Source organism: Misgurnus anguillicaudatus, chromosome 1, assembly GCF_027580225.2.
Source record: "Misgurnus anguillicaudatus chromosome 1, ASM2758022v2, whole genome shotgun sequence".
Taxonomy (NCBI): domain Eukaryota; kingdom Metazoa; phylum Chordata; class Actinopteri; order Cypriniformes; family Cobitidae; genus Misgurnus; species Misgurnus anguillicaudatus.
In genome coordinates, this window is record NC_073337.2 from 15,394,893 (window position 1) to 15,412,667 (window position 17,775).

The following is a 17,775-nucleotide window of genomic DNA, read 5'->3' on the forward strand; positions in this document are numbered from 1 at the left end:
GGTTAAATGCAAATTAATGGAAATCCTTCATTGTTCATGATATCACGCAATAGAGTATGCAAACTCCTGGGCTAGAGTCTGTCATGGCAACGCCTTTATTGTAATTGTAAACAGTTTATCAAGCCATCACGTACTTTTAATTAAAGTCGTCTATTAACAGCACTGACCTTGTTTAACACAATCAACACAGGAGAGCATCTGTCGTTCACGTAAAAGTGTGTGTGTGTATGTGCGCGCGCGGTGTGGAAGCTCCGCCTCCGCGCACTTCAGCAGCCGCGGCACACACGCGCGTGTCCGAGCGCGCGAGGCTGGAAGCAGTTTAACAGCGCGGTATGGATCGAGACGTCTTCATATCATTAATGACACGAGCAGAACAACATCATATGAACTTTCTGAGCTCGATATAAGATGATATAACGTGACAGGATTGTAACTCCACACAGCACGAGATCGAAACAGGCAGAGCGCTACCAAACATTCACCAGACAGCTAAAACTCAACATTTACGCAAATATTCACGAGTAAATGTACATTTTTGTAGTTTATTTTGTTAATGAATGCGGTGCTACAATGTTGTTTCTTTTTTGATACATTTTGTTGTAATATTTGTATGCTTTCTTACTCATTTTGACACTAATTAATTACAGTAAACGGCATGTAGATAGAAAGTAACGTGACAGTGACTTGTGGTATAATAACTGTACTACGGTACAAGCACAGTAACTGTTTGCATACATAATGAACTTTGTAGTGCCTTGCGGTATCGAGTTAATTCAGTGCCATATGGTTTATGTCAACATACACCTGATATTGCTCAATCATTGCATATTAAAGTGGCATTACAGTACTTTTTGTTAAGTTTTAAAATTACTTTTTATATAGGCTATAGCAGGGGTCTCCAAACTTTTTGTGATCCAGGATAAAATGGATCTGGAGGGCTACTTTAAAATCTACTCAAAAGCTTTTGTTTTACTTGTTGATTCTATTTTATTTTACTTGTTGAAATGTTTTATCTTTGTTTAAATGTTAACATACATAAAAGAAGCCCAAGAATTTGCAATTAATAAATATTACAATTGAGACTATTAATAGAATGTGCTTTGGCGGGCACCTCACAAACCTTGTGCAGGCAACCATGTCGAAGACCACTGGGCTATAGTTTAGAAAGGGAAAATCTTGGCTGTGTCTCAAAAGCTATACAGTTACTTTATAATATAGGTTTGGGCACAAGGATGACAATTAGCTCAGCTTTAAGTCTTTTATACATTTACATTTATGCATGTGGCAGATGATTTTATCCAAAGTGACTTAAGTGCATTTTAAGGTATACGTTTGTGTTCCCTGGGTTCGAACCATAGATTGTGTCTAAGCTATATAGGAGCACATCAGGTGCAAATACAGGAGAAATATAATACTGGGGTCCATGTGATGCACAGTAACGCTGTTCATGAATGTAATTTTTGGTATTTTTTCACTAGTTACATTACAGTTTGGACAGGTGTCTGTCTGAAATTTTAGTGAGTTGCCTACATGAACAGCATTCTTAGGGCGCAGTCACACCAAAAGCGCTTTAAACGCTTGCAAACGCAAGGTGCGACGCACTGCCTTTTTTAAAAAAGAGCAGTGCGGCGCAGCTTTTCATATTGCTAAGCAACCACCGAGTCAGCTGTCTTGTCAATCAAATATTGAAGCGTGAGCGCTCTTTTGCTGTTAACTGTCATATTAGCAGAAACTTTAAAAAGAGGACGCTTGCTCTGACCTTGTTTGAGGGTGAGAGGTGCACAAACACGCAGGAGAGAGTGAGCGAGTGGAGTCCGGTTCTTCAAAGCAACTGTAAACTTCCCTCACCACAACGTAAGGCCCGCCTCTCCCCTCATTCGATTGGACAATGGAAGACGCGAATGACGTCAGGCGCTTCTCCGCTCTCAGCGCTCCTTCAAAAACGCGTGCGCGGCAGGCGGCAGAAAACCGCAAGGCGCTCGGCGCGCATAAACAGCGCGCAAACGCGCCCTGCCCATAGAATATCATTCAAAAAAGGCGCCTGCAACTGCCATAAACGCTTTTGGTGTGACTGGCCCCTTAGGCACCTAAAAATATGTCTAAGATGATTCCTACAGTAAATAGACGGGTCATAAATAGTGGGTCACTAAGCATTACTTGCAAACAGGTTTTATTTTTAAAATAATTAAATATTACAACAACTACTTATTGCCACTGCAGTGATGTTTTTTAATCAATTAAACTAATTAAATGTATAAATAATAAGTGTTAATATAGAATAAGTAGCAATACAAGTATAAGAGTAGGTTGTAATGTATTAAAATATTATCAATTTACAGTGATGATGTTTTATTTGAATGCCTTTATCAAGTCAAGACTCAAAAACAAACTGGTTTTAACAGCTTACTAAACAATAGAGCAAATCATAGACATGACAGTCCTCTTATCTTTGTCTCCATGCTTTCTTCCATTGTGTCAGCTCAAAGGATGATTGTCTTTGTGTTATACCTGTTCTTCTGGTCGTGGCTGCCATCCGCTCACAGTTTGGAGTTTCGCTATCATAACAGTGTGGAAGTCGAACAATATCTGAAAAACACCACCAAGATGTATCCCAGTATCACATATCTGCACAGTATTGGTCAGTCTGTTGAAGGTAAGACAGCAATGGTTATAGACCATCGTGAAAAGTACCTACATAACATACATAACATAAATTTTTTTTATTGATCAAATAGATTTTCTTTGCTACAGGCACAACTTTTCTTTTGGTTATTTGATTGGTGTTGCTTTATCTCATAGATAGAGCATTGCCTTAGACAAAGATTTTTGTTTTAAATAATACTGTGTGAAAATGAATTATGGATGTTTATTAGTATTACATTATACATGATATTAAACATTATACATTACACTATACAAACATTGCTTTACCCAGAATGACAATTCTGTCATCATTTACTCACTTTTAGGTTGTTACAAACCTAAAAATGTTCTGATGTTGTTATAAAAACTACATGTCATTATGTCATTGACATGCATTTTACGAGTCGGCATTAACATTTAATGAAAAGTGAATGAGATAAAGCATATTTGGCATGCTGTTTTGGGGGAGGGCTCCGACCTCGGAATTTTATCCCGGACACTGAGTACTCCCCCCTCTTTTTAAACTGGGATAGATGAATTAAATGAGAGTGAGGTCACTGAGGTGATGGGGTGGAGGAGGGATGCTGCAAAAACTGTCATGGGACAGAGGTGAGGGACGGCTATTTATAGACACCTCTTCGCGCTGATTGATAGGATTACATGACCATGCTCATCCCGAACTTAGTTAAATAAAGTTAAAAAATTAAAATAATGTTTCATTGTTGTTTTATCTATGTTACTAAATACTGTATTATATACAGTAGCCACAGAGCAACAATGTCCAGAATCCTGGATATTGAATAATTTACAGGTATTTCCCTTTCACAAAATAAACAAAATCGTTACATTTTACTATTTAAATTGCAGAAGTTCAAAATGTACACTGTAAAAAAGTTGGTTCAACTAACAAAAGTAAGTTATCTGGTTGCCTTAATATTTTTAAGTTAATTAAACTTTAAAATATTAGTTGAAACTACTCAACTAATATTTTTAAGCTGCATTAACTCCAAATTTTAAGGTAACCGGGTAACTTACTTTTCAGTGTAAAATGTATATGTTACTGTCTGCTGAAGGTTATCATATGTTGGCAGTTCATTCAGAAGCCACTAGAGGAAACAATCCTTTTGGTATTTGTGGTTCAAACACTTTTCTGCACGTATGGGTTTTTGCAAAAGAGCACACAATTAGTTTGAGGGCAGACATACGGTGACAGATAGACGCAACAGGTCCAGACTTCTTGCCGGGCCTTTCATCAGAGAGCTTATTGTGTAACAAGTATTTTTATGTTTCTTCAGGCTGTGCAGTATTGAGCCAACTACATGTTGGGTCAATGCTTCTATGAAAACTATAGGCATCTCAAACTGAATAGATTAATTGGACAATTGGTATTTGTACAATGTATTTCACAATAAAGCAAAAACATTTAAACACATCACACTGCCTAAATGTTAGAAAAATACCAGTACACGTTTCTTTTGGATAAAGGTAAAAGCTAATTACAAAAGATAATGAGAACACAGTCTATATAATACTGTTCAAAGAAGTCTTGGGGCAGTTTTCTGGATAGGGCTTCTCCTAGTCCCAGACAAAAATGCGTGACTGAGCATCCTTAATTTTAAAACACCTTAACATATATCAGTGCCATTGTTTGTCTCAAGATGCACACCAGTATTGTTGTAAGGATTGTTTGTAAAACTAAGGCCTAGTCCTGGATTACAACACTCCAAAGTGTTTAGACATTTTCTGTATGCCAAATGGGACATGTCAATTGGGAATAATAATGTTGAACAACACCTGTGGTTTCTGCTTGGAAAATATAAAATATTTATGTTTTAAGAGTGACTCAGGGCTTGCAAATTTTCAAAATCCTTGGTAGCTCTTATGGCAGGCACTCTTCAGTTTTTGGAAGCCCGAAATGAATGCAAGCCTGAATAAAATGGGTCAAAGTTATCGGAAATACAACTCTCTCAAATCTGTGAGAGAATGCTAAAGCATTAAAATATTTTTTTTCTCCCTAAGATAGCCCGACGAGCAGGGCAGAGATACATTTTGGTAGTCCAACAAGAAGGCACAATAGCCCCGGAATGTCGGGCTAGAGATTTTGCCAGCCCTGTGACTCAAATGTCCAAATACCTTAAGGCTTGTCACTTTGTTCAGGAATACTTGGAACTTTCATTACAAGTTTTTCTTTCTTACATTCAGTCTATGATTCACTCTCTGATATGGTTCAGAGAATCCACATTATTGTCTGATATCCAATTGACACATCCTTTGTAAGTTAGTCATTGCCATCAGCTTTTCCTGCAATGCTACATGCTGATCATATTTATGTCAACACAAAACAATATCTTTGCTTACTGGAAGCGGTGCCCTACCTGTTCGCTTACATTTTTAAACTCCGTTGCCTTTGAGATCCTTGTTGATACTAATATGAATTGTGTATTAATTTATGAACATTCATTATAGCATTATATGATGTTAGGTGAGCCTGATCTTTCAGAATGTAAAAAATTACTGGGACAACTATATTTCCTAATTTTGCCACTTCTTAGACAAAACAGTTGATTGGAATCTGGCTTATCTTTTCACTTGTCTTGTGTGGGCCAAATACCAAAGCACTTGAAGTGTGGCAAAATGGTTCCTATCAGTGACAAAAATCCAGTGAGATAACTCTTGAACTTGAACAAACTAAATATGTTTTTTCCAAGCTTTTTACTCAAGTGTATCCATAGAAATATACTATAAATAATAAACATGCATTGAATTTCCATTTTTAATTTGCATTCAATGTTTAACTTTGGAGAACTGCAAGCTAGATGGATATCAAAAAGTGACAATGAAAAAAGTTTTAGTCCATGACATGATATCCTGTTGCTTATTCGTAATTTTGCATTCTTGGTGAGATTGTACCTTTAACCCAACAAAAGGATTTTGGGTAGGGACAATGTCACGGTTCAAAGATCTGTCTCTAAGCCTATATGGCCATACTGAAAGAACGTTTTCATGCTTTTTTGTCTGGGGACATTTGAAAGGCTAGTTTGCTCATCCCATTTGTTATTTGAAAGGGAAATCAGTGCAACTAAAGGTTTGCCGTTTTTCCAGACGGTCAATCTGACAGAGTTGAACAGAGGTGGTAAATACTGCCCGCTTAGCAGTACAATGCATCTCCTGTGTTGAGATTGGTGCAGCAAATAAAGCTGACATTTGATTTGCATTTGAGAGACAGAAAGTGAATATTTAAAAAAAAATTAACCTAAACATAACATACATGTAATAAATTGAAACTTGATTTCTATGAGCAGTTTATAATGTAAGATTAATTTGATTTTACACTTGACTAAAGTCATTTTGTTAAGTGGCCACCATACTCAGAATTGAATGATGGACACTTTGATTTATCTTTGCCAAAGGTGCTGCTATCTTGTGACATTTTAAGTTAATTCTCTCCATGGATCAGGTTGCTCTTTTAGCGTTACACAAAACCATCATTCAAGAGAACGCATCTGCTGCCAAGACTTTCTCCCTCACTTGTTTCTCTCTATTCCTCCTGCTGATTTAGATGCTAATTCGCCGTTGTACTCAGCCTCTGCTTCTATAAGGGTGGTCCTCCATATACTACTGACCAAATCTCTCTCTTTTTTCTGCGAAACACAAGGGGAGTGCCCCAAGGGTGACCCCTGGGCCCACTTTAGTTGATTAAAGCCTCAAGTAAACCTCTGCTTTGGCTGTTAAAAATCTGCCACGACTAATGCAGGTAGAGCTAATCCAAGCTTTTCATTTAGCTGCACTCAAAGATATCAACCCTTAATGAAAAAGTTAAGGTTTTAATTTCTTAGGAGCTTTTATTACTGAATGATCGTGGTGGACAATCACTCCTATTCCTCAAATCACTCCAGAAGGAGACTGTGTGGCCATTGTGGGCTCTTGCTAACTTCTCGTCCTAATCCCTCTATGTTGCGTATTTAAGGCCAGGAAATGAAAGACCTAAATTGACCGCAAGTAATCCAGTACACCGCCTGCTTAGTTTGGATGACTGTCCTTGTTTGTTGACCTTGCTGTTTCTGTCTAATCAGTGTTACAATTACCCACTTGGGCAGAAAGCGAGGTGAAGACGGACTATGATTACCTTTGATGTAATATTTTGTTACGTATGCTAGATTTGTTATGCCTCATTTAACAAAGCACTTATAGGCTTATTACCAACCCCCAGACAAATGGCAGTTGTCATTTGGTAACTGCATCGGCTTAATCAAGATTACATTGTAGAAATCTTTTAATCATTCATAACTCTGCACATTATTTTGTCCTGTTTGGTGAACAGCCGTGATTGAGTTTTAGATTTGTTAGCAAAAACAAACTTTGTTAGTGGAAGTAATGGCTTATTGTATGCCTCCGTAGCTATTGAGTACTGCGGTTTTGGAATGAAATTTAAGTAAGTTTTATTACACTCCTACAAAATGTCAAGGTGGATTAGCAGTGCAGATTGTATTGCAGTGTATTGAAGCAAAAGATAATTGGTTTTGTAACTATACAAAGCCTTGTCTATAAATCAGCATTTTTTGTTTCAAGTTTTTGTGAACAGGACATGTTAAATCATATCCAATTTGCTCTGCAAAATGAGAAATAAATTGACAGAAGATGCATGTTGACGTGTGTTAAATGGATAGTTCACCCAAAAATGAAAATAATGTCATTAATGATTAACCCTCATATCGTACCCTCCATCCGTTCATCTTCGGAAAACAGTTTAAGATGTTTTATATTTAGTCCGAGAGCTTGTTGACCCTTCATTGAAAATCTATGTACGGTATACTGTCCATGTCCAGAAATGTACTAAAAACATCATCAAAGTAGTCCATGTGACATCAGTGGGTCAATTAGAATGTGTTGAAGCATCGAAAATACATTTTGGTCCAAAAATAACAAAAAATTATGACTTCTCGTAAAATTATGAGAAATTTGTCTTCTCTTCCACGTCTGTTGTGAAGCGCACGTGCGAGACTAAAGTCGCCTGACTCCAGTGACGCGGCTGACGTGTTATCTGGTGCACCCCAGCTGTTTTTTTTTGTTTTTTTTTTGTGCGCCCGGGCTTTGTTTACAGTCTGAGGGAGACGCATGCTGTAAGTTTGAGAAAAACTTTGCCAACATGTCTGAGGATACACGTCTGAGGGAACACGTGATCCATGTCACTGCAGTCACGTGACTTTAGTCTCGCGCATGTGCTTCACAACAGATGCAGAAGAGAAGACAATGCTGAATAAAGTTAATTTATGTTATTTTGGACCAAAATGTATTTTCGATGCTTCAACACATTCTAATTGACCCACTGATGTCACATGGACTACTTTGATGATGTTTTTATTACGTTTCTGGACATACAGTATACCGTACATAGATTTTCAATGAAGGGTCAGAAAGCTCTCACACTAAATATAAAACATCTTAAATTGTGTTTCCGAAGATGAACGGAGGTCTTATGAGTTTGGAACAACATGAGGGTGAGTCATTAATGACAATATTTTCATTTTTGGGAACTATACCTTTAATACAACTTTGTTTAATTGTAAGGATGTACACGGTTATGAAGCTCTGCCTTAAGCTTTTTAAGAAATCTGACACAAATTATTTTAGTAAGTCTAAATTTTAAAATCTTTCCTCAAAATAGCATGCTTCACCTCTGAAATGACTTTTTCTTTACCAATATTGCCAATATGTGTTTGCTGAAGTGAAAATGGGTTATGAGTACCATATAATATTGACTTTAGGGTAATTCGCGGCAAATGTCACTAGACTTTTTAGCAGCACTTTGGTGTACATCACCACCAAGTAGCATTTAAACTAGTCATTTAGCAAAAATGTATTGATAACAAGAAGAAAGTTGTGGAAGTTCATGATGACCCCTTGAAATCTACTTAACAAGAAAACAATTCCTAAAAATCCCATATGAAATGACCTCTTCAGGGATTGATAATGAGTACTACATACATATTAGGGCTGTGCAATATTAAAGGCAAATGCTAAAAGGTGTAAGATCTTTTAAATGGTAATAAAATATATTTAAAAGCTTTGAATAATATAACAAACATACATGTTTTATATTATTTCTGGAAAAATAAATAACTCTGTTTTACCAAACTGTCTGTGTCTACATAAAGCTTTGACTGTACATAACTTTTTTAAAGTGTTCAAATCAATTATTGCAAACCATTGCGATATGCATTTTGTGATATGGACATTTGCATTTATTTATTGCAATATATCTTGCAGCCCTATTAAATATGCTGTACTGGAAAAAAACAAACCTTTAATGAAGGATGAATTGATTCTTAATCAAACTTTTACAAGTACTGAAGATACTTGCTAAAGTTTGGGTGCAATATATTGATATTTATTTGTGTTCTTAACATTGGAGAAATAAAGCTTGAATTTCATTGCAATTTCTACAATGACAGGAGTCACTACTATTCATAGCTATATGTAGAAAATCTTACCAATAAAATAGGACATTTGCGTCCGTGAATGTTTGAATGACTTCCTGAATTGAGTACTTCCTGTCTTTGTGGGAGTAGTAATCCAGATTTGCTCAAGAGGTCTCATCGGAATTACTATTTTGAGGTTGGGAGTTTGTGTAGCTGGGAAAGTTTAGGGATATTTCATCAAATTTAAAGTGTGTCATTTTTGTGTCATTTTTTTCTATGTTAAAATACATCATAATATTTATAGCTATGTAGAAAAAAATCATATCAATAAAATAGAACATAGCGTTCATCAAGGTTTGAATGACTGTTTCTCTTGTCAAGCTGGTCTTGGACATTTCGTTCCTTTAGTTCGCCCCATAGGAAGCATGCTTAAACTTGCTCAAATGAATGTGAGACCTCCATGTACAATAGTCTTCGGAGAGACAGACAGACGAGAGAGAGAGGGGGTGAATGAGAGCTAGACGTGAGATTACATGGGATTGGGTTGCCAAGTACCAGCCCAAATTGTGCAAAAACATTATTTGAGTATCTGGTGACTATAAAAACAGTGACGCATTATTCATGTGACCGGCATAAGGTCCACAGATGCCCAATTAATTTGCAAATGCACTGACTCACTTATTGAAACAGTTGTTTGCAGTCAATTAACATTTACATTTGTCTTTTTTAGGAAGAGAACTCTGGGTTTTAGTAATAGGTCAAAACCCCAACCAGCATCGGACAGGCATTCCAGAATTTAAATATGTGGGCAACATGCACGGCAACGAGGTAATGCATATTAATGCACATACTGTACACGCTTGCAGCTATTTTTCTGTTATTTACTGAAAACTCAGTTGAGAAAATTCAGCATGACTATAATTGTAAGCACAAGCTTTCATGTGACTAGGTTTCATATAACTGAACAGATTCCAACTGAACAGTCTTGTATGTCTGCTTTCTTTAGATAGGACTAAATTTGGATCGGGGGCTTCTTTAAATAGATCTGACTTTGTGTTTGTTTAGTTTTTGTTTAAGTGAAAAGGGGCCGGTGGCAGGCTAAAAGGGTGTATTTGGTGAATGCGTGTGGGAAAAGGGGTCCAGGCACAAAAGCATAACAGTTACTGAAACTGGCCAGTGAGGAGCAGTGGACCCTTACCGGAAAAAAATCCAGGGTGGGGTGTTTTGGGGGGATCTTTTCATTATTGTGCTCCCGCCCACATGTCCACTGAAAACTATTGTGAATGTAGTACTTCCTGTCTTTGTGGGTGGAGGTCAAGGAGAAATCCAAATTTGCTCAAGAGGTCTGAAGTTTAAATAAACCATTAGTATGTGGACTTCCTGTAAAGTGTGTGTGCACTTCCAGACCTGTGATCTTCTGGATGGCATACAGTTGGCACCAATGTGAGACTGTGGTTGTAGAGATTAATGGGTGTAGGAGTGACAGTCATTATTGTTTGGAGAAACAATAATTTGGTGCTTCCTAAGATTTCCTGAAATTACAATCTTAAGCACTTCCGTAAATCATCTTGCTTAAATTCATCTCACAGCATGTTGAGAGAAGGTGTGTTAAAGGTTTTTTGACCCAATGCTTGGTTGAAAATAATCCAGAATTTTTTTAGGCATCCAATTGTCATAAAAAAACGTTACAGCAGAGTTGTCATAAGGGTGTCGACTAGGGCTGTCACAAATTACAATTATTAAGTAATTATCTTTGGTTATTAAACGTAACTTTAAATTTAGTTTAAGCATAGGTTCGGGAGGAGCCTAAACATTCAGGCATGTCAATCATCATTATGGGCATATTTAAGGCAGCCTTTAGGCCTCTGTGTCCAGCTGCAATTCTTTCGGCATCCCTCCCCATCTCCTCCTTCACTGCTTTTTCTCTTCCCACGTGCAGTTCTGTTGCAGGGGAATAAAAGCCCGGCCTCAGGTTCGCTCTCTTTGAAGGTTCAGAGCTCAGGTGCAGAGCCCCCTCGAGGACAGCAAGCAAAGTTGTTTACCATTAATCATTATGATCTGAATGCGCAGGTGAACTAGTGAACGGATTATTTTGAGTAGCCACGATTATTGCACACCTTTAGATAAAGAAGAGGACATGTTGTATCTGCAGGAGCCCTACATCCAATATTTTTGTCATGCCAGCTTTGTATTTATTTATTTATTGCAATCAAAAAAGAAATATTGTAATATACAAGATAATAAACAATAAAACAACATAAGTACATAGAATGTAAATGGAATTCACATTAAGATCATAAAGAAATTAAAGTAAATGATTGAATATCATACAAATTTTAATAGTTTATATAGCTTTCTTATTAACGGATGTCAAAATTGTATCCAAGTATAAATTCAATTTTTGTTTGAAGACATTAAAGTGGGGTTTATTTTTTGTACATTTACATTTATGGGTATAAAACTTTCTAGTAAATAAAAGAGGATTTATACAAAATTTGCATTGATTATTGTCTTGTCATTAACATAGAATCCAAAAAGATTGTTTCTTTAAGTTTAAGAAATAATATATCAAAGTAATATCATCTTCATATCTCGGGTTAAGTTTGGGTGCTAAGGACTTGAATGTATGGGAAACACTGTTTTCTGTTATGGTCACTTTGTAGTAATCGGTATATTTTTCTAAATGAATATTTAAATAAATTAGGATCAAAGGCACTTCTTCCAGTTCCAAAATACAAAAAGCCTTTATTCAAACATGGCTTACTTTAGAAACATTAAAGGGACACTCCACTTTTTTTGAAAATATGCTCGTTTTCCAGCTCCCCTAGAGTTAAACATTTCATTCTTACCGTTTTGGAATCCATTCAGCTGATCTCCGGGTCTGGTGCTAGCACTTTTAGCATAGCTTAACACAATCCATTGAATCTGATTAAACCATTAGCATCGCGCTAAAAAATAACCAAAGAATTTCAATATTTTTCCTATTTAAAACTTGACTCTTCTGTAGTCATGGCAGGCGGAGTAATATTACGCACTGCCCGAAAATAGTCCCCTTGGTTACTTTCAATGGCAGTGAACTATTTTTGGGCAGTGCGTAATATCACTACGCCTGCTGCAGCCATGTTACGGCTGCAAAGTCCTTGATTATTACGCTAGAATGAGAGTGTAGTTCTTAGCCATATCTGCCTAGAAAATCGCAACTTTTCATTTTCTGTCGGTCTTAGTACACGATGTAACTACAGAAGGGTCAAGTTTTAAATAGGAAAAATATTGAAACTCTTTGGGGTTTTTTGCACGATGCTAATGGTCTAATCAGATTCAATGGATTGTGGTAAGCTATGCTAAAAGTGCTAGCGCCAGACCCGGAGATCGGCTGAATGGATTCCAAAACGGTAAGAATGAAATGTTTAACTCTGGGGGAGCTGGAAAATGGGCATATTTTAAAAAAGTGAAATGTCCATTTAAAAGACGACTAAAACAAAGCACACTGTTGCGTCATTTTTTAATGTTTCTTAAGTAAGCCATGTTTGAATAAAGGTGTTTTATATTTTGGAACCGGAAGGATTGCCTCGGATCCTTATTTATTAAATACAAGTTCGAACCCAACCAAAGAGCATCTTCTGGGACTCTTAAACGGAGGTCATTTCAGCAAAAAGCACCCCAAGATTTTGGTGTTAAATATTTTAATCTTGTTTATCTTTCGTATTATTTTAAAAATATTTTGAATGATTAAACTTAATAATCACATGAATTAATCAAGCACAGAAACATATGTATAACAGTTTGTATACAACTATTAGTCATGGTTGCAACTGCAACACATTCCAACACATCACAAGTCCAAAGTAAGACTGCAGATATGTTGCCCTGGGGCCTGCATTGAATGGGTCCACTAAATAATGCATACTTACACTGCTGGGTGTACAGTATATGGGCTGAGGCCAACCTTTAAAAAACATTTACATTAAGGCATTTAGCAGATGCTTTTATCCAAAGCGACTTAAAAAGATTAGGAAACAATAAAAGCGATGTGTCATGGGCAGGCAATAGTACAAAAGGTGCTTATACGAAGAGTTTTCACTATTACGAAACAATACCTATTGAGAGAAAAATAAAGAGGGTTTGTTTTTTTTACTGAAATTACAGTGTTTCCCATACATTGATTTATTTGTGGTGGCCCACCACAGAATCAACACTGGCCCCCACAAATAGAATTTTCATGATTCCCATTTACATTTTTATTTCGCTATTTAAAACGGCTTAATTCGGCTTAAATATAATTTGATATATAATACAGATCAAATACAGATACAGATCAAAGAGTAGAAGTGAAACATATTTCAGGTGCCAACACTAGATCAAACGCAAACACGACATGATGACATCACATATATGCTAATTAGCGGGTGACGTCATCACCACCACAGTCTCCTCAAAATCCTGTGGGAAACACTGAATTAGAAATAGAAATGTGGTCAATATCTGTCAAGTATGTTTGGAAGAGATCTAATTAGACTGCATCCTGTCTGGATGTCTAAAATGGTGCACTGTTCAAATCACGCAAATGCAAGGAAGCGTTAAGCAAGCCATTTAACAATTCAGGATGGGAGGTGCATTTTAAACCATAAGCTTTAGCTCAGTAAATTTTCCATGAAGTAAGTAAACATGCACATATTAATAGAAAACAAACTTGTCAACATGACCGCAATATCCATGAGTCACGTCGGAGTGAGGTGCGCCACACCTTTGCAGACAGGACATAGGGATGGTTACGTCTTTCCTGTGACCTCACAAGACAGAACAGCGAGGATTTGTGTAAATTTGAATAATAGTAAAAAGTTCAAATGAAAGTATACAGATAAAAAGAGAAAGGAATGTAAAATAGTTTGTAGCCACAGTTATCACATTTTATTTAGTGCAACAGTTAACATAAGTATGCTTTTACAGATTATTTACTGATTGGTTTAACAAATTGTGCAGGAGAAGTTAAATACTGCTTAAAGTGTACATATTTACAAATCGAGCTTTCCATCTTTAACAGCAAACCAAATATTTATAATTTCCTTTTATCATACTTAAGTTTTATTTAAACAGGTGAACATGTCCAAAACACTGAGAGCCATTCATGGGAAAGGTGAAGTCAAGTGAATGTATTACACAGGGTCAAATGACCTTTGGCCAGAGTCAGTGTAGTGTGACTGGATTGCCTTTTTCAGCTCCGGTTTTACTTCGCTCTTAAATTATTCAAGTCCTCGCTGCTAAAGTCAGACTCGGCCCGCTGCCTGCACAAGCTTCACTGCATGAAAGCGTGATTGTGAATATACAGACCGCTCTGATTCCGACCGGAGATTTTCAACAGTGGCTTCTTTCTCCACCTTTCCCGCTCTCGATTTCACCCTCAATCTTTTTAACGGCTGCTTGATCTGATTTGGGGACAGTAAAATTGTATTTGGAGCCAGAGTTTGGGTGGTCTTGACAGAAGCTGGGTATGCGAGTTTATAAAAGTGAGTTTTCTTGTTGTCCACGTGCCAACTGACACGCACATGAACCTTACACATTTGCCAGTTCAAACACGCTGGCCACGTGCCTCAGTAATCTGTGGAATGATGTCAGAGATAGATACAGTAAATATATAATCTCCTCTGGTTTAGTTTTTATTTAAAAAAAAAAAATTGTCTTTACAGTAGAGTTAATGTCTTTCAACTGATCTAGACTTTGGACTATTTGCAGCCTAAACAATAACCACTAATTTAGACAACATGTAAAGTAGCCAGACACGTTTCTTTTGTGTTTTATGAATGAGTTTCTGCGTAGTTTATACCGCAGTAGATCTGTTTGGCTGTCAGTAGGCAGGAGTGGTCAAGCAACACAAGATTATTATTATTATTAAAGGTGGGGTAAGTGTTTTCTGGTAAACATTGTTGATATTTCAAATGGCCAAAATAAACACGCCCCACCCCACATATGCACACATGTACATTACTGTCGTAATCAAGGTCGAATGTGTTTTGTGTTTTGAGTTTTAACGTGTGAATGGTTTTGTTTCGTTTCACGTGAGCGAAGTTCAACACCTGGCACAAGAGGAATAGGTTGGAAAATGCACCATTGTTGTCAAATTAACATATATTATGTTACTTTAACTTATAACTTAACAAATTAAGTTATTTCAACTTATCTCAGGTCAAAACTTACAATAGAAGGTTGAATTGACTTGCAAAACCAAGGCTGCATCCAATTAACCACACTTACGGTCTTTGCCCCTGACCACTTAAATACTTACATGACGTATTTCCTGTATTTTGCCCAAGTGTTCTAGTGGGCGTGAAGATCCCAAGCGTGCATTTAAAAATTATTCACCTGATGGGTCACACTTAGCAAGTGTTAAAATGTCAATCCAGGTAATGGCAGTAATTTGCACCAAAACGTATTCATTTTTTATTTAGGCTACTTAAAATACATATTTTTAAGATTTTCTTTAAATAAAATGAACACATAACAAATGAATACATAAATGAACATTTAAAGAATATTATCTACACTTATCTGAAACTTTCAGACGCAGAATTCTTTGCACATGGAAAAACCTCTTAATTAAAGTTTATTTATGTTGTCGTCCCTGAATAAACGACACGATTAATGTTGTTTTAATGTTATAAAAGAAGTTACAGATGTTTTAAAAAATACATAACAATGTTTGCACCAATTAAATGTGGAACACTTTCCATTTTACTACCAAAATACTGTATGTAAAATCTGTTAACTTACAATTAAAAGTTTCCATGACATCTCATGAGATTTGGGAAAAAGTCTCATGATTTACATCCTGAACATGATGCATGACGGGATACGCTTAGCCTTGAATACCGCTTCGAAGCGGTATTTGAGAAAGTGTGAGTTTAGTGTGCGTAAAGGGCACTGCACTTTGCCAGTTTTAAGACATGGGACAGTCTTGCGCACTTACTTCCTGTCACGTGTATGTGCTCTCAAGTGGCCAAGACCGCAAGTGGGGGTATTTGGACGTAGCCCAAGTTGTTTTAACTTTATGCTGCATTTTTTTTCAGTGTGAGCGCTATATCCTCCCTACCTTTAGTAGACATGCTCCTGATTGGCCACAAGTGCGTTTTGGTACTCGGCCCAACAAACTTACCCCGTCATTAATATCGAATTTTTACTTTATTATGGTTAATCACACGTTTTGTAATTAAGTCTTTTGGTTTGTGTTCATTGGGTTCCAAATATAAAAAATTCAATAGTCAGATTAAATGAATAACATTAAAGTATTTCACATGATTGTTAAAAACATTATTGCGTGTTTGTTTTACATGCAAAATCGCATTGAATTTATGGCAAAAACAACTTTATTATTATATAAACACAACTCATGCTGTGAAAATGCACCTTACTACCTCAACTTCCCACTTTATACATTCTGCACTAATGTTTGCAGCTGGTACTAAGGTGCATTTTGGTTGAAGAAAATTGTGCGAGCTTATTTCATCAATTGCTCTGAAATAACTGAGAAAGGTCTAACCATGGGTTCACACCAGCTGCGTTTGAGGTGTCAAATTCGCGTCTACCGCATCTAGTTTGCCGCTTGAAAATTTAGAGTTTATTACTTATATTCGCGCGTGTTTCATTCAAGTAATCGAGACATTCATGTGGAAAAACTTCAAATTTGTAACTTGCGCGTTTCCCGCAGCAACGCTCAATTCGCACAAACTAGACGCGCGAATGAGGAGGAATCGCGTCTACCGCACCGCGCTAAATGCCTTATTCGCACTGCAAGACCTCCAGAAGCGCGTCAGTGCGTCTTTACATTGACTTAACATTGAAATCACTTGCACTTGACGCCTCTACCGCGGCTGGTCTGAACGCAGCATTATGAGAGGTACACACCAAACACCAATTCAACAATTTAGATTACTTACAAAATCAGTGCAAAGACGCAAATAGACACAAACTAGTGCCGGGGTATGCAAATGATGCAAATCAGGGGGCACGATTGCCACAGAAACACGCACTTGACGTCTTAAACACATCTTCGCGCAAGTTTAAAATACTCAATCAAAAATTGAATGACACGAAGATAAAGCGAGGAGCATCACGTTAGGTGTTTACCCAACATTACATATGCATGTACAAAACTTGCAGCATGTTTTTTAAAAACACAAGCAGTGGTACACTGACATAATGTAATATTAGTGTGTAAACTTTAACCCCTCATTTCTACCACTCGTGTTTTAACGAAAGCAGATAGACCCTCGCCCATAGACCCTCCCCTCGAAGTAATCAGGACAAAAATGAGCAAAAGAGAAAAAGTAAAACACCAGGTGTGAACGGGAATGTGTCTCTCTCGTCCATTTCTGATCCGATTGACCAAAATGCATCTTAATACCAAGTGTAAACAGGGCCGTACAGTGAATGTCCTTTTTTCTCTGTTGATATTTGGATATTTTTGTAAAATTTAAAAAAATATTAATTTATTTTATTTATTTTTTTATTTAACTTTATTGTATTGTATTTCCCTGGCACACTAAAGGGGATCGCACACCGGCCGCGCAGCTCAGCGCCGCACCGCGTCGCGCCTAGGAGAACTTGGAGGTATTGTAAACCAGAAGTGCACATTAAATAGCGCGAGCTTCGTCAGATAGCGTCTACTTCAAAATGCAAAATATATGTTAGCAGCCAATGTTACTTGTTAATGATTTGGGAC

General features: G+C 37.0%; 1 protein-coding gene across 1 annotated transcript in view; it reads left to right on the forward strand.

Moving 5' to 3' along the window:
- The first annotated feature begins 208 nt into the window (after positions 1–208).
- The window catches only part of cpm (carboxypeptidase M), a 44,332-nt gene continuing 26,765 nt past the window's right edge, over positions 209–17,775 (forward strand). Inside the window, exons 1-3 of the mRNA XM_073867132.1 lie at positions 209–486; positions 2,477–2,653; positions 9,793–9,890. Coding sequence (XP_073723233.1) covers positions 2,488–2,653; positions 9,793–9,890 — 264 coding nt within the window. The 5' untranslated portion in view covers positions 209–486; positions 2,477–2,487. The remainder of the gene's footprint in view (positions 487–2,476; positions 2,654–9,792; positions 9,891–17,775) is intronic.